The 20562-nt window shown below is 44.3% G+C and overlaps 1 protein-coding gene across 1 annotated transcript; it reads right to left on the bottom strand.

Annotated features, from left to right (window-relative positions):
• Positions 1–14298: 14298 nt before the first annotated feature.
• Positions 14299–18991, bottom strand: LOC124327662 (uncharacterized protein K02A2.6-like). The gene is made up of 3 exons (XM_046786657.1): positions 17051–18991; positions 16859–16981; positions 14299–16789 (listed from the first exon to the last, which is right to left on the bottom strand). Exons 1-3 carry the CDS (start codon positions 18989–18991, stop codon positions 15542–15544), a joined length of 3312 nt encoding a protein of 1103 aa, XP_046642613.1. The 3' UTR covers positions 14299–15541.
• Positions 18992–20562: the final 1571 nt, after the last annotated feature.

Here is a 20562-nt window from a genome sequence, read left to right as displayed (position 1 = left end):
ATAGCATTGCATGATTGAACTACGAATCATTTCTTCGATGAAATAGTGTCACTTTCACCCCTTCCAGTGACTGTGAATTTTGAGATGTACAACCTGTATTCTTTGCGTAGATTCCACGCACAGAGAATCCAGCTTACTTTAATCCATTTGCAATTGGGATACTAATTTTTTGTTTGCTTATGTTTTGAATCACTTAGTGATTCCCAATTGTCTTTCATTAATTCTGTATAGAAATATAAAGTTGATACATTTCAAATTTTTAACTCAAAATTGCAATGAAATACTTACTTTAAAATATTTCAGATGATTGAAAATCAGTGTCTAATTGGCTGACCGTTTTTTGCCGCTCTAGCATTCTCTAGTCACATTTTCTGAATTTATGTTTTCATCGCCCATTTTTTAAATTATTTGTTTTAACAAGCCAAACGGAAAAAAATGAAAAATTTAAGGAAGACGTGTGAAAAATATAAAGAATCTGCTGCTATCTTTGTATAATTATATATATATATAAATATAGGAATAATGGAATCGGTAGAATTATCAAATATCATTCCTTGTTACTCATTTTGATATTAATGTTTCCCGTCATCACGTTAATGGTTCTTTTCATGTTTTATTTTATAGGTAAATTTATTTGATTCTTGTTGATAAGGATGTTATTGATTTATAAATGTTTGATTCGTGATTGATAAGTATTTCTTCCATTCAAATATCCAACCAAATTAATATGAAAAACAAAAATGGTTGATTTCTTGATAAAACGAATGAATTTGTAGCTTTAATACGGCAAAGAATTTAAGTTAAAAGCAAAGACTGCACCCAATAATATACTACCTTACACATTAAGACAATGGAAGGAAATTTTTTCGGGAGCTATTGCTCAGTTTTAAAGATCGTGTGACGTACACAGGTGCACACATGCACACACACACATACAAGTCTAAAAAAGAAAGAAAGATAGATATTAAGCAGGGAGAGTTAAGCACACATATAACGAAAAAAACACGGACTGACCATATCTGAGGAAGAAACACAGGAGGACAAAACATAAAGAAGAAATGTCACAAATATTACTCGAGTCTGGCCAGCAGTCATGAAAGAGTGATCTAATTAAAAGGAATCGAAACAAAACAAGGGGGGGGAGAGATTGAGCGTTCTTCTATTACGAAAGTGCCAGATTGGCTTATGCCGCTTTTCTCCGAATCATTCTCCCCCGAACCAGGATCTAATCGGATTAGTTAATCGGAAAACCGTGCGAACTTAAATAGAGGCAGTTTTGCGTCTTCATCTGCTTCAGGGTCAGGCTGTGAGTTAAGTTTGCTTCAGGAGGAGTAGTCACGGCCTTTTCCAATCAACAAACGTGATGGGCGCAAGGCGCCTCGATCATAAGTTCCGCTCTCCTTCTGTACTTGCAAAACACGTACTAAACCACCATCGCCTGGGTAGACCTTTACAATGTTACCGATCTGCCAGTGTCCTCTTGGTAAATTAGGGTGGATGATCATTACCACGTCTTCGATGCTGAGATTCGGCTTTTCTTCTTTCCATTTCTTTCTCTCGACAAGGGAAGGAAGATAAATTATGTCCACAAATCCCAAAAGAGTTGGGCCATACGTTGAGTATAGCGGAATCTCTTTCTTGGTAACGCGTAACTGAAGGTTTCTGGAGGTGAATTTAATGTAGAAGATCGGTTTAGAAAATCATAAGAGGTGTGAGTTCAAAAATCTCGTTGGCCCATACTGGCAAAAGTTAACGGCCGAGTGTTGAGTAACTCGATAACTTCCACAAGAGAGTGCGCAACACTTCATCAGTTGTGAAACAAAGACCACTCTTTTCGATTTCTAGAGCTCGATACAGTTCCTTGTTCGTGGAACGTACAAAACTCTTATGTTCTCCACCGAAATTAGGAGTACAAGGAGGTTGAAATCGCCTGTCAATCCCTTTCTCTTTTATGAAACATTGCATTTCTTCGTTCTCTTTCAGATTCTTTATCAGCGTGTTCAACTCCATTTCAGCACCTACGAAATTTGTACTATTACCAGAATGAACAGTAATGGGCCTGCCATAGACATGTAATCAGTGCTCCGTAACGTTTCGTTATCCGATTCCAACCCTGGCTGGTTTCTATCGGTCCGAAATAGTCTATGGCAATGTGAGAGAAGGATGGTGTGTACGAGTCTAAACGTATGCACAGGAGATAAAGAGAATATTTGATATGATTTTGGGAATTATGACAGCTGCATACGCTTCTTCGGAAACATCACCGAACGCATGCAGTTGAGATTCTTCTATTTCTGTTTCATTTGGGAATAAACACCGACTAAAACTGAACTTAAGAAGCTGTTGCGTGGTGACGAACCATTCTTCCCGCTAGCTCTTGTCTGAATCTGAAATTTTCTTAGACCATTTTAATTCCCCAGTCCCCATTTTAAGTTCTTGTAGCCGGACTTTTGCTTTATTTATGATTGTGGTTGTCGTGCCGAGCGGGTCGTAAACGCTCGTTACCTTTCTGGCGATGACCATGCCATATATTCTAATGATATTCTAAACCTTCTAACTTCTAAACTCGCTCACCTGGAATCCTAAAGTGTCGGCTTTTGAATTTTACACTACTCCAAGTACTTTACTACTTTCCCAGTTACTTCTTCTGATATTAAAGAGGGAGTTGAAGAATTTCTGGGCTTCATATTTTCGGATTTCTTCGAATTCCTTAGAGTTAGATCTCCGTCCTTGCAGGTGAAGGTTGGCCGAGGCAAATACGTCTTTTCACGCGATAGATTCATTGAGTCTGATGGCTGCAGTGGGTGCTGATCCCAGATAATCATCCACGTACATTTTATTCTTAATAGCATCGACTATTTCCTTTCGTGCGCTTGCATCCGTCGTGGCTCTGCGAGTGGTTTGAATTGCTACAAATGGACACCAGGTGGCTCCAAAAGGTAAACCGTAAACGGTCCATCCGTTTCCGTTCACAAAGAAACAAAATAAATTGGCGTCACTATGTTTGACACGATAACGGCTATCATAGCTTCTACATCAGATGACCAAGCAACTTCTCCTTCACGGAAGTTAATCAGTACTGTTTTGAGCGATGGTTGAAGCACCGTACCACTCACGATGGCATCATTCAAGCACTTTCCTTTGCACGGGCTGCTGCATCAAAAACTACTCGTAGCTTCGGTCCTTTATCGCCATGATATGCGATAGAAAATATCGCGCTTCATTTTCTTCTGAGTCCGTCAGTCAGGAGGAATAACCTTTACCAGGAATAACATTACCTGCTCTATAATCTGTCTCAAAATCTGGGTCTCAATCGAATCGTTTCATAAGGTCCCAGAATCATTTGATAATTCCATCTTCCGCCATCTTTCGATTACAGGTGAGATCCGATTCATTTTTACGCCAAGTTATGGCACCCTGTAGTTAGGTGTGTGGTCTGATTGCTGAGTTTGGAGATGGTCAGTTGATCTTCTCCGGATTTTCCTGGACACTGGAATTCTGTCCCAAAATTTTTGGGATCTAAAAATCGTGTGGGAACGAACGGCATCTGGTTTCGGAATTCCTTCCATTACTCCCCGAACCATCCAGCCAAAAGCAGTACGTTTTGCGACCGGTTCATTTCTTTCTCCTCCCTAGACTCGATCACTGCAGTCAGTTGACCATAATCCAGTTCAATCAAGATGTCCACTCGCCCACCAGATTTCGTTACCGGAAGATCACTCAGATGGGGCCAGCGGGGTATCAAAACTGGCCAATCTGTAACTGGAGTCAAGCTTGCAACCGTAGGCATAGTTTAGCACTTTAGCACGTGAACTTGCCCGGATGTAGTGGGAATCTGGATGCTTAATTTCTCTGATTTATAGGGACTGATGACTCCACCAGCGCCTTCTAATGCTATTCTTGAGGCTTGCCCTCGAGTTTGAGAGCTCTCGCAAATTCTTGCAGCATCAAGGAAGTATTGCTCCCTGTGTATTTGAATACGTTGGCCGATATTAGTCTTTCGTCGCGATCAAGCACTTCTAGTCGGAGCAATTCCCATTGCTGTGTCCGCGTTTGCTTGATCCATGGTTCTTGCGATTGCAGTTCAGGTAGTCTTAGTCACTCTATATTTTTCGTGCAACAACGGATGATGAGGAATGCCACAACCGTCTTCTTCACCTGGCTTGGTTTGGTTAGAGTTTCTAGCGGAGTGAAGCATCCTTAATACAGTTCATTGCGTATAAAAAACGAAATCTCTAGTAGGCCTCCAAAGCCAAAAATGGATTCGCAATTTTCTAACTTTGCACTTAAAACAGAACGGACGTGACGAGCCTTTCATAAAAACTCCTTCCTTTTCTTTTGAATTAATTTGATTAACACGGGCATTTAGTCGAGGGAAGGTAGCTTTAGGCGCTGCTCCAGTTAGTTGTGCTGTTGCTAAACTGTAGGCGTTTTGATAGACGGCTGCTCTATCACAGAGCACGGTGCCGAAGGTATTCAGACTTCGCTTCTCCATTCCTCCACGTCTTTCCACAATCCTAGCTAGTCGATCGGTTCAGCTAGTCATGTGGTTGCAGCTTCAGACAGATTCTCTCGATGATATCCATACTGGATGTTTCTCCGATCCAATTCAAAACGATCGGTTTTACATTCCAGTTTCTCTCTCGCTTGAATGTGGGCTGCTCGTATCACGTATCTTCTCTCGCACGACTGCTTCAGTCATACTAGAGTTTCGATGTAGGCCTCTTCTCCTCCGCCCAGTCCGTGGACAATTCCAGACAATCTCCTTTAAGTCTAACTTTAGTAGAGCAAGTTTTTCTCCCGTTGACTTTGTGGTTTCTTGCACCAAAGCTTTGAATAGGTAGACCAAACAAAACCAGTCGAGGGCCTTTGCACTGAAAGGTTCCAGTTCTGTTCTTACTGACGAGTTTGAACGGTTTCCTGCTCCTCGAATAAAATAGTGTATGAAATAATAAACAAACTGAGAAGCATTAACGTTCATTAAAGATAACAACATGGGGAAAACAATTTTGTACATATCGGGACCCATATAAAGTTGTTAAAACTATATTTAAATATAAAAAAATTTAACGAAAAACGATTAACTAGTCCACCTTTTTTCATGTGGTGAATGGCCTTGACTGGAAAACATTTACCGGGGAATGATTCAACGGCAATGCCTACTCCCTAAAATCCAGCTGGCACGTTAAAGGGGTTGGGAATATTTCTAGATTACCGTTTGTTAGGCAGTTGGTTAATTTACAGTGATATTCAAACATTTGTTAAATAATTATCCCATTTCTAAAATGGGAAAAAAAATTTTATCCATGCTTAACATGTTATCTTGTTTGTGTCGTGATCCTTCTATTCCCCATAATTTGGTTAGTGAGGATCAATACTAAACCACAAGTTCTTCCGCCTAAACCAGATAAGAAATGTTAATTTGAGCACATGATTGGAAATGCTACTGAAATTTACTACAATATTTTAAATAGGGATTAAATTAATAATTGGATGGAAATGTGATCATTTATAAAGACGAAGGGCATACGGATGGGCCCTGCTGGCGACAACAGTCTGCAAAGGTCAATTACACTTTCCACCGAAAACATCGTTCCCCTACCGATTCAGAAAACTGTGTTAAAGAAGATGTGGGTAGTATAAATTTTCAGAAATGGTTCTTCAAATTGCGAATTGAACCAGGGGAAATCCAGGATCCTTCACCACGGCATTCAACAAGACTGCGTACACGCATGACGATTATCTGAACCAACATTTAGTCTTGTATGAGGGTGATGATTCTGCAGTAAACCCTCAATATTCATACGGCAATTGAAAGAGGTTAGAAAAACCGAAAAACCGTACTATCGCACTGCTAAATCTGTGTTGTTGATGGCGAAGAAACGGAAAGGTGAGCCCCTGCAAAACTATACGGCGACATCATGGAGACCACGGTTACAAATATGAAAAAGCAAGCAGAACAGGTGCCAAGAAATCTGTCGTAAGTAAGGAATGTTCAAAGAGTGGCAAGAGAAGTGACGAAACTTAGTCACGACGCACAGTACAACGCTATGAGGTCGGTATCAATACAAACTTAATTAGAAAAGTTTATTTTTTATTGTATTATTTATATTTTCATTATATATTAGATGGAATGGAACTATTCCGAAGTAAAAAGAGCACGTTGACGTAGAACGGAAGCACTAGATTCAATAGACGCGGCAGGCATTTTTTATGTCTTTACTTTGCTGGAACTAAAAGAGTTCTGAGGACTTGAGAGATCCCTATATTGGCAATGGCGCTGCTATTGCTTTATTATTCTTGGGTGAAGCTAAATACAAACTGTTCTACACCGTTAAAGGAGAGTATTTGTGTTAGAAGAATAATTATAATTGTTTCGTCTAACGGCATAGAACTTAAATGAAGATAGCAATACCCAGATTTTTACACGTCAACTGGTGCCATCTTGTGTTCATTATACCGTCCAGATTTTGTGTACAGTATGGTCCAAAACATCTGAACAAGCTAAAAGCCACCTATCAGTCATGCGGGAACTATGTTAGGCTTTTTTATTCTAATTTTGGGGGGCTAGGAACAAAGCGAAAGGTTTGAAGAAAGAAAAAGGAGTAATAGGCTCATTTAGCCTCTGTTCATGTCTTTTCCCCCAAAAAATTATGAATTAAACCAGACAGGCTGTATGGAATTCCCTTTGTGGGTAAAAATAAATAACCGCATTGCAATTGCCTAAGGCTTAATTTCAATCTTTCGACAAGTGACAAGAAAACCGAAAAGCTGTCAAAATACTGTTAAAGCGGGAAAAATACAAAGGCATCGCAATGTTGCTGTGAATCACTTTTCATGCAAGTCAAGGAAAGTCGCACGACTTTTGACTCTGCGTTGACACAAATTCCAATGGCACAGTGGCTTCAGTGAGTACGTTGAAACAGATGAATGCTTCATGGGTGGTTTTCAAACCCCTCTGACACAATTTCTACAACGCGTATTCAATCAGAAATATTTTTTTGATGATCGGCAAATTTCTTCTTAATGCCTCCCAGTAAACGAAACTCACTACAACTCATTTTTCGTTTTCAAAATCTTTGTTGTAATGCATAAAATTATGAATGTTTGATAATAATCACACACGTCCGGGTTTACAAAATAGTGTATTTGTAATGGTCATTGATATCATCCCTAGTATAAAGGAACACAACGTTTTATTGCAGTTGGTCATCAACGACGTTATTGTTTTTTATGAAGGAAACATGGCTACATCATCAAAGCAGCTCCATGTGTTGTCCATTTTGGTCGGTTATATAAGAGACCTGATAATATGTAGTGGCCTGATAAAATTTATTTTCTTACAATATTTCAACGTGATATATTACATTTTCTCAAATTACCTCCACTTGCAGTGTTTCCAATGTGACTTATTATGGATTTCAGAAAATAATGCGGCATATCCCTATTAAAAAAAATTCAGTTGGCCAAATTACTGCAGTATTTCGGCCAAATTACTGCAGTTATCAGCTGTTTTACTGCAGTAATTTGCAAAAACAGTTTAACTGTAGTTCTTTTTCAGCTGGGATTCGCAATTTCAAGATTGCCGACCTATGGATTGATTTCCAGTTTCACATGAAGCTTCTTTACTGTACGGAAATTACATTGGAGAAGCTGAAAAAATATTGTCCTAATGGATATTCAGGGTTAAGAACATTAGATTTGTTCTTAAATCATTTCTCCTTACTCTGGGATATCGTAAAATTGTGTTTTTACGGGACTCCTTAAATATCCACAGGCTCGATATTTCTGCTCTTCAGTGTGAAAACTCTCATTGAGTTTGATTGATGTTGATGTATGTTGAACATTCCTGGACGGGATAATATTCTGCCCAGATTTTTCCGGTGTGGTTCAGCGAATTAAACTTGTTTTTACGATGTCCAGCCTTTAACTACTACTTACTTCTAATCGATGAAGTGCGGGTGTTTCTTTTAATGACCGTAAGATGATTTTTGTTCCGTAGATTGCTGCGGGATCTGTAGCGACTATGCAAGCTATGCAAATACAAAAAAGAACAGACAAGACCGGTTAAATGGTTAGAATTCAATCGGAATATGGCGAATAGATAAGACTATGTCTCGTGGCGGTAGAGTACGACTACCCCGATGAGCTATTCCCAGGGCTGGGCTAAGAACAGGATGGGACCACTGGATCAACCTGATCCGTTGGTGTCTGAGTAGATTGAGCTTAAAGATAGAACGTCTTAAAACTACCACTGGACTGCAACCTTCCAATCAGTAAACGACGTCTGAGCCGAGTCCCGATACTTCGAGAAGACCCGTAAGCGAGAGCGCTTCTCAAGTCCCTCTAGGCATGAACCAATCTTTTGACTCTCGACATCCGAACACACCATTTAGTAGTTTTTAAGAAATTAAATACTGTTTTTATGCCGAACTTCTTTAAAGACTATGAGACTTCAATAAATTACAAAACAATGTGATTCGATGCCAAATGATTTATAAAGACTTACAATATGGTTGAATATGGTCAGATATTAATAACAGAACTCTCTTTTGGCTACAACCCTCTAGGAAATCCGATAGGATGTCTATGTACCCTACCTGTGAATTTTCGTTGTTATACCTGGAAACTATAATAATTTTATTAATCCTTTGTCAAAAGAAAAAAATACGTTTTACGAGTTGACTGTTCATTGCAATTGACACATTTGTATCCATTTTTCGATTCAGGTGGATTTCCGGCGATATATCTTACACGAAACCTTAAAATACTGACTAAAGCCTCGTAAAGTGCAGGGGATATGATAAAACAAGCTACCAATTGAGGACATTATGCAAAAGATTGGCGTGGTCTTTATCACTTAAGGATTACTATCATTCCGGTTCTAATAATTTCTTTTGCTAAAAGCAAAATCAGCCGATCGTTCCGGTTGTGTCCTTCATTTTCCGAATAGTGGGGTTGATTGCCGCCTCCTTCGCCATGTCTCCTAGGTGAGCATAGACGTCAAGGGAAGATGGTGGGTCATGAACTGGCTCGGAGGGTCTAATCTTCTGAAATCCCCCAAGCTTTTCAACAAGATACTTGCTGATATGCCCGCTCTGCTTGACTTTTTAGAAGGATAATAGATTACTAAATCAGTATAACTTTCCGTAAGCCCGTACGTAGTTTTCATATCCACTGGTGGAAAAGATATCGGACGAGGATTCTCTCGTAAGAACGTCGAGTTATATTTTCAGGTTGTTTGCTGTCCTGTGCAACCCGGGTGTTCATAGTAGGGCGGGTCTTTTCTTCGTGGAGACCACTTGCTGGATGTTGGGAGCGCAGGGGCGACTGGCTGACGGAGAGGTGGATTTTGGTTAACCGGGATCCGTTGTGAATTTTGAACGACATGCGAAAGGGGCTGAATCTTAACCGTTTATATTTTGAAGGTTATGTAGGATATTGCGCATTAATGCGCAATACCCTTTTCTCTCCTCCGTCCACTATGGGCTATCTGGCAACGCTGTCTGCCTGACAAGCACTGTCATCTGCTATCCCTTCTAGTTTGTTCTGTCTCTCGTACCATGATATGTACGTTAATTCGTGTGAGGATAGAATATACAAGCAGACCTTGCCTCTACACAAAGTGAATCTTATTGAAGAAGAACCCCTTCGGTAAGAGATGTATTGTTCATGCGTGTATGTGTCACTCCCCTAAAGGTTATTTCCTGACGGGTAGACAATGATACACCACAATCGGGTACGAGTCTCATATTCTATGTATCTGATCTCTAACAGGTTATGGGCCCAGGCAGCCACACGCTACCTGCTTTATAGACAAAATGAACTCTACCCATAAGGACACACCAAGTATGATGGAGCTTACCTCCCCTTGCGGAAACTGGAATCCCTCCTTCTACCAGAACAGAATAGCCTTATCGGAGTGATCTCCAACAAGCATCAACTGCACTAGCTGATTAAGGAAGATGCAATCATGTATTGCACGAGCAAGAAGAACCAACTTCACCAGCTGATTAAGAAAGATGCAATCGTGTATTGCACACAGCAAGGACTAACTTCACTGGCTTATTAAGAAAGATGCAATCGTGTATTGCACACAGCAAGGACTAACTTCACTAGCTGATTAAACAGATGTAATCACGTATTACTTGCAGCAACAAAATCCAACTGTGCTAGCTGATTAAACAGATGCAACCATGTACTGCACGCAGCAACAAACATCAACTGCACAAGCTGAGGTGGAAGGAGAGGAAAGTAACGACGACACTGAGGGTGAGATTCTAGACTGATGTAGAAGAAAGAACTTGATGCTGAGAGGTTATACCACAACTGTACTGTACCAACAGCGGCCCATGATCTATTGCACGATCGCCCACCAGACGTGCAGAACACCCTTAGCCAAACATCATGAATCCAAAACCACCCGGCAAAATCCCAACCAAGGGAAGCAGACAAAATAGAATAATAACCGTGCGCATTACATTCATGATCCTGAATTTTCGACGACTACTAAAAGGAGGATTTCAATCGCTTTGACCTGGCGCTTCGGCTCAACATTTCTGGGCGATCTAATAGAAGGTGTACCGCACGTGTTTTATTCGTTTGAACCGCTCTTATACCATCACCATCCACATCATCACCTCCACCGCCCACGTACCACGTCAATCCTCTACCACCGTCGCTGTTGGACAAACCTCACGTGGCCAGCATGGGTGAAATCTACAGCTCCCAGGAGATCCTGGAACTCTCGCCCGTCACGCTCAAAGATTCCGCCTCCTATTCGTGCGAAGCCAAGAACACGACTGGAATCTCGAATCTCATCACGATTCCCATCAACATCACATACTCGCCGATGATTGTCAACGTCGGGCCGGCTCTTAGCCAACAATAGACGGTCACGCTACACGAGCCGACTCGGCTCGAGTGTCAGGCGGAAGGCGGAATGGCAGTCACGCTACCATCGGCTCCATAGGTGGGCCAAGGACGACGAAGAGGATATTGTCAACCGGTCAAAAGACCGTCGCTACTTGCACATCACCAACGTGATGTACGAACATCAGGGTGAGTACATTTGCATCACCACCAGCACCATCAACGGCCTGGAGCGGATGGTCCATAGTGAAGCCACTTCCCCTCGAGTTGTAGGGCCTCCACAAGTTTAGAACGAAGTCTCGTCACAATTCATCTCTGTGGAACGCGGCGACGATGCCGTCATCGGACCGTCTTCTGCGCCGATCCACGTCCAATTTGGGTCCCTTGGGGCTGAACAGCTTCCCAGTGGAAGATGAAGGGAGGAAATCGTAGGCGCGAGGAATAACTCGCTGTCCTCACTCTCCGTGTCAAATTTGACCCTGCTCTCATAGCAACGGTAACCGCCGGGGTGATCGCCTGTCTCTTTCTTTATCATCAACGCTGAAACGCTCTGCCTCCTCTACGCCTACCGATCCGAGAGATGCTGTTTCGACCTCTGCAGCTGAGACCTACCGGCACTGCTGGGGAGCGATCCCTTGCTATCAAAATAATTGAAAATAATCCACGTAGTTCGCGATTCTCTCCCAATCGTGACCTCAAGGGCCACACACGTACGGTGTCAGAAGAATCCGGCTTGTAACAACCGGTAACAACGCCAGCCACCCCGGCGTCGATATGGAAGAAGACCTGGAACCGATAAATGGACTTTTGACCCGCTTCCCAAATCAATATTGTCGTCTGAAAGTCGAGGATTTGTCCGCCAGGAAATGTTGAAATCGAAACGGGCAAACCCTCTCGCTTCTGGAAAAATGTCGGTCACAGTCTCAACCAGGGCTCCCTCTCCACAGCCACGAAAAATCAAGTGACCAGAAAATGAAAGGAAACTTTCTGGACCTTGACCATTCGACGTTTAGAGAACCAGACGCCGTGGTTTACGGAAAACGGACGAGAAAGCCATTGCAAACATCACGGGTGCCTGAAACCCGTATCGGAAATGCTGAATATGTTTTAAAACATTTATGATTACGTTTTTGCCTAAACAATAATGCTCGCACTTTCTTTTCCATGTGCAATGGTGGCGATGTCTCACCGACAAATTCCAGATGACTCCACGCCTTCCGGCGGACCCGAGAATTCATCCAATCAAGCCGGCAAAGGAGGAGAGGGCAACAGACACCGCCTTCCCTACCGAGAGGCTGTTGGTTGCCCGCTTTATTTCGGCTCTTGTTTCCCGACCCGATGATTCACTCTCGGTCTGCCAGGTGGCCCGATTCAATGAGAGCCACAATTCACCCAACACCATCCGTGGCGGTGGCGGTCCGCCACATCACCTCCTACATCCCGCAGCACGGAGCCGTCGCCGTAATAACCACCGGTTTGCGGGGCGGCCTGCTGGCCGTCTTTTCTCTACTTGATATCGCCGCCAGCCTTGGATATAGCCACCTTTATCAATGGAAGCGTACTCCAACTCCTACGGGACGGCCGTTACTGGACTATGCCCTTCACTGGTTCAGTGGCTTCGTCGACCGGAAGTGATATGCGGATTATCGAGATGCGTTACCCCGGCGGCCTGACACCAGAGCTAAATTGATCAACAAAATGGTCGAGAGACGCTCGGCCAAGCGGCAGCCATACCTGCAGTCGCTCAATCCGCACAAACCCAGTATGAAGCCAAAAGCAACGGCCGCCGAAGATACAGCAACCCACTTCGTTCAAAAGAGCCAGATAACGCCAGACATGAAACCGGATGCCAGATTTGGAGTACCGACGGAATCGAGCACTATCCCTTGACTCTCTTTCCTACACATAGATTCGCCTACGCATCTGGAACAGATCGCCACTAGCCCACTATGGATGGATTCTACCTCAAGTCGACCGTCACGAATCCACTCCAAGGGAAGAAGGCCCACAAAGATTTACAAGCACTCCGTGTCCGTTTGAGGGGGGGTGTAGGATATTGCGCATTAATGCGCAATACCCTTTTCTCTCCTCCGTCCACTATGTGCTATCTGGCAACGCTGTCTGCCTGACAAGCGATGTCATCTTCTATCCCTTCTAGTTTGTTCTGTCTCTCGTACCATGATATGCACGTTAACTCGTGTGAGGATAGAATATACAAGCAGACCTTGCCTCTACACAAAGTGAATCTTATTGAAGAAGAACCCCTCCGGTAAGAGATGTATTGTTCATGTGTATATGTGTCACTCCCCTCAAGGTTATTTCCTGATGGGTAGACAATGATACACCACAATCGGGTACGAGTCTCATATTCTATGTATCTGATCTCTAACAGGTTAGAAGGTAAGTCCTAGGAATTTTTAGTGCTTTATTGAATTACTTCTTGAATTTCACTTCCCATCAGTTTGAGTGTCATTTAGAGTATGTGCGTGTCAGTTGAAAGTTCAGCTTACACTTGCTAGAAGAGAAACTTTGTTTTATTGTTTGACTCAATCTTTGACTTCGTAGAGGTATGCTTGAAGGTTTGTTTCGGCCTTTGCTTTCCATTTGGTAATGTTGTGAATTTTTATGTCATCAGCGAATCATGCCGTTTGACAGCTAATTGGAGGTTGAGGAAAGTCGGACATCATGACAGTGAGAAGTAGTGGACTTTTTGTTTTACTATTTGCTCTTGACATTATTGCGTGCTGCTTAGTAATCATCCTTCTATAATAATCAAGGTAACAAATATAGGTTGAATGTCGCTAAACTTCCGTAAAAGTGTATTTTTGTACGTAGGTTACGATAAACTAATAAAGGGATATGAACTACTAAGGTATAATCGTTAAATTTTTTTACATTCTCGACAAGCAATAACCCTTGAAAAATTAAATTTTGTACTTTGACTTGTATTCCTATTGTTCAGAAAATTGTGTTATCTGAACAGAATTGCTCCTTTACTGTTTTTTGGTCAGTTTTTAGGTAAGTCCAGTTATCCATGTGTTGGAGCACTTATTTAATGTACAAATACTACCGTGCTGTTCTTCTGACTGCCCACACTACAGTCAGGAGTGATGGACTAGTGAAAAATTGAAGGAACTGTCGTAAGTAGGTATCCTGCGTCGTTTTTACCTCGTTTGTAGACATATCTCGCGGTTTTTATATATTTTTAAAATTAGGCTAGTAGCCCTTCTGATGAGTTGATGAGCGGGACGTTACACATGATGCCTCTTGACTGACTCTGCTGGCAGAGAATAGGTTCGGCGGCAAGTCACGAGTGTGTAGTATGTCAGTGATGGTAGTAACATAAAACTAAAGGGCACACATATATACATATTCACAGACAGTACAGAGTAATGTAGTGGAAAGCCTCATTGTTGTAGTCTCAAGTGTGAGATCTGAACTGAACTTGTATTGTCTGCGTGTTCGTATGTCTCACCACCGGAGGTGTCCCTCTAGCGGTCGACATACAAGTACATACAACATCTTCCCCTCTCCATACACAACATAACAAACACAAGATGATGATTACGTTTATACCAACTGAAGAACAACACACTTCTGAATTAACACTTTTGCCCCCCTCCTCCAAAAATGCCCCATTAACCAACCCACATCAACAAACGGTACAGACGAGGACAATATTGAGACACGAATAACGGGCACAAGGGGGGAAAAAGACAGACAAACAGACAATCGGGATAAACAACCGCTGTCGACGCGATCAGTCCCACTGACGCTCTGGGATGAACTAAGCGTGACCAATACCAAATTTAACACCCGATCTTGTTGTGCCAAACGGTTCGGACGAACTCGACGACGTTGGGACGGGATCCGAACTGCCGGGCTGCTCCTCTGTTGTGGCCGGCCGCCCGGACGGAAAGAGGCGGACCGGGACTGCTCGCGAAGGGCCTTCGTCCTGCCAACTCGAACTTCGACGACCGCCACTGTACTGTTGCGCCCCCTGTTGGCTGACGTGGCTCGAGACCGGCGTTGGCGGAGCCGGGGTATCGACTCTCGGGACGGCCGCGCGGGCTGGAGACGGACAGGCGGGTGGTATCTCCGCCGCTCTCGAATGTCGTTGCTGAAACGGGCGACGCATAGTGACCGACGAGGGGGCTATTGGCTGCTGGCCTGACGATGGAACCGGGGTAGTGTCGTTTGTTCCAACCGAAGCCCAAAGGCCCGTATCCACGGCGTTTGCGACACCTTTGTCGACGTTGACGGCCCATCTAGTCCGACGAAATAAGCGGCCGTCTGACAGACGGATGAAATACGAATGAGGCTCCTTGCAGACGGATTGGACCGCACCGGGACGCCACTTCTTGCCGACCAGGGTTCTCACTCGCTGTCCCACATGAAGGACGGACGACCGCGCGTCTGTCCGCCGGGGCGTGTCAAATACAGCTTTAGCTTGCCTGCGACATAGTTCTGACGCCACTGCCGATGCAGGCACGAGCCGGGGTGTCAACTCAGACGGCAGAAAAGGGAGATTTCCTCGAAAATTCCGTCCTTGTAGAAGCACCGACGGTGATGGAAGAACACTAGAGATTGGTGTCGAGCGGATTGCCGACAGCGCTTCCCACAAAGATTTGCCATCCGCGAACATCTTCAAGATTGTTTTCTTCACGGTCTAGATGTGCCGTTCCACCAGCCCGTTCGATTGAGCAAACTCAGGACTCGACGTTACTTGCGCGATGCCCAAAGTGCGACAGAACTCACGAAACTCGGCGGATGCAAACTGTGTTCCGTTGTCGGACTCGAGTGTTTCTGGACGGCCGAAATCACAGAAGAAACGTGTCATTTCGTTGATGACGGCTGACGACGTAACGGACCGCAACGGCACCACACACGGCCACTTACTGTAGGAATCGACGACTAAGATGTAGTTCACGTTATTGAACTCAAAGAGGTCCGCCGAAACCAACTGAAACGCGTATTCCGGAATCCGGACCGGAAACAGGGGCAGCTTGGGATTTTTCGGTCTGTTTTCTTGGCACACGGGACAACTGGCTACCACATTTCTGACGTGGTCCTCCCAACCCGGCCAATAGACCGAAGACTTGGCCCGCAGTACACTTTTGGTCTCTCCGAAGTGGCCATCATGGACGCCATCCATCGCTTCACGGCGCAGCGCCACTGGTACCACTAGCCGGGATCCTAACAGAACCACGCCGCCGACTACTGCCAAGTCGTGTCGAACTGGCCAAAATGGTTTGATTGCTGCAGGACACTGGCTTCTATGTTCCGGCCAACCCGCCAGCATGACTGACTGCAATAGTTGGAGCGTAGGGTCTTCGGCAGTAGCTCTCGCGTACCGCTGACGGGTCGATTCCATTGGTGCCACACTGTTGATGACATGGTGTACTTGTTCCTCGCACTCGGTGGTGACGTCGTCACTATACACGCGGGGGGATGGCGCTCGACTGAGGGTGTCGGCAATAAAAAGTTCTTTGCCCGGCTTGTACACCAACTGAAAATCGAATCGTTGCAGCTGCAACCTCATTCGTTGAATTCTGGGAGAACACGACGCTATGGGCTTGTCTAACAAGCCGACTAGTGGCTTGTGATCGGACTCTACAGTCACGCGCTGACCGTACACGTACTGTCGAAAACGGGTGAGGCCGAACTGGACGGCCAACAATTCCTTTTCGATTTGGCAATATCTCTTTTGGGTGGCCGTGAGCGTCGTGGATGAAAACGCCACCGGCTGTCCTTCTTGCATTAACACTGCACCTATCCCGATTGGCGAAGCGTCGACGGAGACAACGACGGGGCGGTTGACGTCGAACAGGCGGAGAATCGGCAGGGACGACATAGCGTTTTTGAGCTCCGACAGGGCTTTCCGTTGTTGACTGTCCCAGAACCAGGCCACATCCTTCTTTAACATGTCGCGAAGGGGCCGCGTTAGCGCTGCAAGATTTTTACAGAATTTGTCAAGGTAAGTTACCATTCCCAATAGGCGAGTTAGACCAGTCTTGTCGGTAGGATCGGGCATATTGACAATAGCCTCCACTTTTTCCGGGTCCGGGCTGAGAGTGCCTTGTCCGATTATGTGTCCCAACCACGGCAACTGGTTTAGGAAGAAACGACACTTCTTAAGCTGTAATTTGAGATTGTTTTCGCGGCACCTCACAAATACCTGCCGTAAGTTGGCCTCCAACTCTTCAATCGTCTCTCCAGTCACCAGGAAGTCGTCGAAATACACGATCACTCCCGCAAGGTCGCCAAACAGGTCGGACATCACTTGTAGGTATACTTCCGGGGCGGACTTAATGCCAAAGGGTAGACGAAGATATCTGTAGCGCCCTCTGGGAGTGGCCATGGTGCACAAATACGACGCACGATCGGAGAGCGGGATCTGATAAAAACCAGAGGCGGCATCCAGGCTGCAAAAGTATTTTGCCTTCCCGATTTTTCCGAACAGCTGTTCGATTGTCGGGACGGCGAAATGTTGACGTAGAATTGCTTTGTTGAGCTCCGACGGATCTAGGCAGATTCTAACGTCTCCATCCGGCTTGCCAACTACCAGCATCCTGCTCACCCACTCCGTTGGCTCTACTACCGGAACGATTATTTCGTCTTTCACCATTTGATCTAGTTTTTTAAACACTTTCTCCTCCAACCGGAATGGCAATCGACTGGCGGCACATACTACCGGGTCGACGTAATTCGCACCAGTCGCCAAGCGAATGTCGTGTTCCACGGGGAGTTTGCCGATCCCAGTGAAGATGTCTCTGAACTCTGACACAATCGGCGGGACGTCTTTGAGTGGGTCTTGCGTTATGGAGTGAACTCTCTGGATGAGCTGCATGCGCTGGCACGTCGGTAGACCCAAGATCGGCGGTTGGCCGGGCTCATCGACGACCACGAAGTTTACGGTGTACGCCACTCCACGACGGACGACTGCACTCGTCAGCACACCGAGAACGTTAAGATAACCTCCTCTCGCGCCATAATTACGTATACGTGGTCCAGGGGTCAGCACTGTATTAGACTTGTGGATGCGCTTGTATGATTCCAATGGGAGGACGTTGCAGGTGGCACCGGAGTCCAACTTAAAGCGAATGGGAACGCTGCCATCTACCGATAACTCCTCGTGCCACTCTTCTCCACCGCTGGAGCACTTGAGCTCATGCAGAACATATTCTTCGTCCATGAATCGCGGTTCCTCTTGGCCGACCGCCCCTGCGCCCTCAAGGGAGTGTAGCTGATGTTGCATAAACGTGCCGCGCTGTGCTGGTCGGTGCTGTGACTGTGTCGGCTGTTGTCCTGTTGGTGGCGCCATCTGACGGTCGTTTGCCCAACCTCGTCGTTGTTGTCCGTTGGACGCTGGGCACCGCCTGGAGTAATGACCCGGCTTTCCGCATGCAAAACACGTTACACCGGCTGCGGGGCATTGATTTCTTCTGTGTCGTCTGCCACAATTGACGCAATTGTTCACGTCCTCACCTCGTGATTTGCTTGACTGTGTCGGCACGTGTTCCTTTGCAGCTTTGTCCCTCAGACCATGAACCTGGGCCTCAGTACGTGTCGAGATTTGTCCGAGTTGCATGGACGACGCTTCACATGCCCGAACTATAGCACACGCACTTTCTAACGATAGACTACTCTCGAACAGCAGCTTTTCACGAACATTATCGTTCGCGACTCCCAACACAATTTGATCACGTATCACCGATTTTACAACAGCCTCAGTTCCATAGTTGCACGTTTTTACCATACTCCGCAAATCCACGAGCCATGCGTCAAACGATTCGCCTGGTTTTTGTACGCGCTTGTGGAAGCAGAAACGGTCGAACACTTCACTCTTCAGAGGCTCGAAATAATCAGTGAACGTGTCTAGTACCTCAGCAATCTTCTTGGCGTCCAGAGGATCCGTGAACGTAAAAGTTTCGTATATTTTCAATCCTTCCCGACCGAGTAGCGACAACAACACACCCACAATAACTTCTTCGTCTTTCTCGGTTTTGCGCGTGGCCATGATAAACCACTCGAACTGTCGCCTCCACTGTGACCACTCCAGCGACAAGTTCGATGCCGTAAAATTGAACGGGTCGGGAAATTTCAATGCGGACGCCATGGTGAATCGTCTACTGTAACACTGTGTAACTTTTAGAGTTATTAGCCCACGGATGGCTACGATAAACTCGGATTCAGTACTAACACCACGTGGAAAGACAGCTCAGCGTGGTGTAGAGCACTTCTGACACCATGTTGTAGTCTCAAGTGTGAGATCTGAACTGAACTTGTATTGTCTGCGTGTTCGTATGTCTCACCACCGGAGGTGTCCCTCTAGCGGTCGACATACAAGTACATACAACACTCATCATGTCCAAGAGACACTATAAAGAGAAGATTAAACTATATTTTACAACATACTTCCTTTATTTTTGCGCCCTGTATCTGGCTTTTATATTCCTGACCTCGGTCGAAATTTCTTGAAATGTAGAGTGAGGCAGTGCTTTTGTGAAACAAAATTGGCTAGCTGGGTTGACAGAACTCATTCGATTCGTACCAAATTGTTCAACATCTTTTCAAACACGGAAATATACATATAAAGTTTCCATTCATATTATTAGTCTTTGTTTTACAATATATTTTAGTTGTCGCAGTAAACAGGAAACGTATAACATTTATTTATCACATTTGGCCCCAATAATATTCTGCGGGATCTCCTGGCGTTTTTCCTATTTTGAAAGTAGAAACGAAATATCTTCCTACATTGGTACACTAATTTTAGGTACCTTTTTTACAAATTGCACCCATGTCACTGACTTTTTTAATAATTCCTAATTGTTAAGTATGAACTTTTTAACTTTTTAACTTTGTTTTTACTAAAATGGTGGTGGTTTGATTGTCACTTCACATACGTCTTTCGGCAATTTCTCGCTTTATGAATCATTTGGCTGGAATCCGTAGCCTCAGATAAGATGCTGTTGCCAGTGAATGTGTTGATAGACCACGGCTGTAATAAAATATTTTCCGTGAAGAGTTCATCTTATCTCTCAAACTACATGTTGACAAGATTGAATGATTGAATGTTGACAAAATTGAGTGTTGGAACCACTACTTATACAATTATGCAGCAACTACGATATGTGAAGTTCCATCATGAACTCTTTCAAACGAAGAAAAAACGTTGCAGCTAGACTGAACTCAGCAGATACCTCTGAAAAGGCATCACCACACCACACCATCACATCACTACGGAAACGGAAGTGTGATATTTTCTCATGTGAAAGCAACTATAAAGTTGATTTCTTTTCCGGGCTTCCATTTTTGGCATATATAGCCAAATTGGCTATTTTTTAGGTGTCGGGCTATGGCTATGGCTATGGCTATTTCAACGATTTTAAAGGAAATTCAAATTTAATTTACAAAAAAAAATAGAGCAGCAGACAACGCTATTTATTTTGAATTTTTTTTTTCTTAAACTCTCCAATTTAATGTTATAAATAAAAGTGTACATTTGGCAATGCCTCCACGTGACGTCTGGCTGAGAACAAACGCCTGAACGCTGAACTGAACTAGTGAACTACTTTTCCTGCTGAAGGCTGAAGCCTGAAGAAGACTATAATCGCTATATTCCGTTTAAAGTTTTAATTTTCGAAGTGCACTCGTGTCTTTTTTTCCCAGCACTCAGGTTTATGA

This window comes from Daphnia pulicaria, chromosome 2, assembly GCF_021234035.1.
Source record: "Daphnia pulicaria isolate SC F1-1A chromosome 2, SC_F0-13Bv2, whole genome shotgun sequence".
NCBI lineage: Eukaryota > Metazoa > Arthropoda > Branchiopoda > Diplostraca > Daphniidae > Daphnia > Daphnia pulicaria.
Note: the sequence above shows the minus strand (reverse complement) of the source record. Positions and strands in the feature narration are given on the sequence as shown.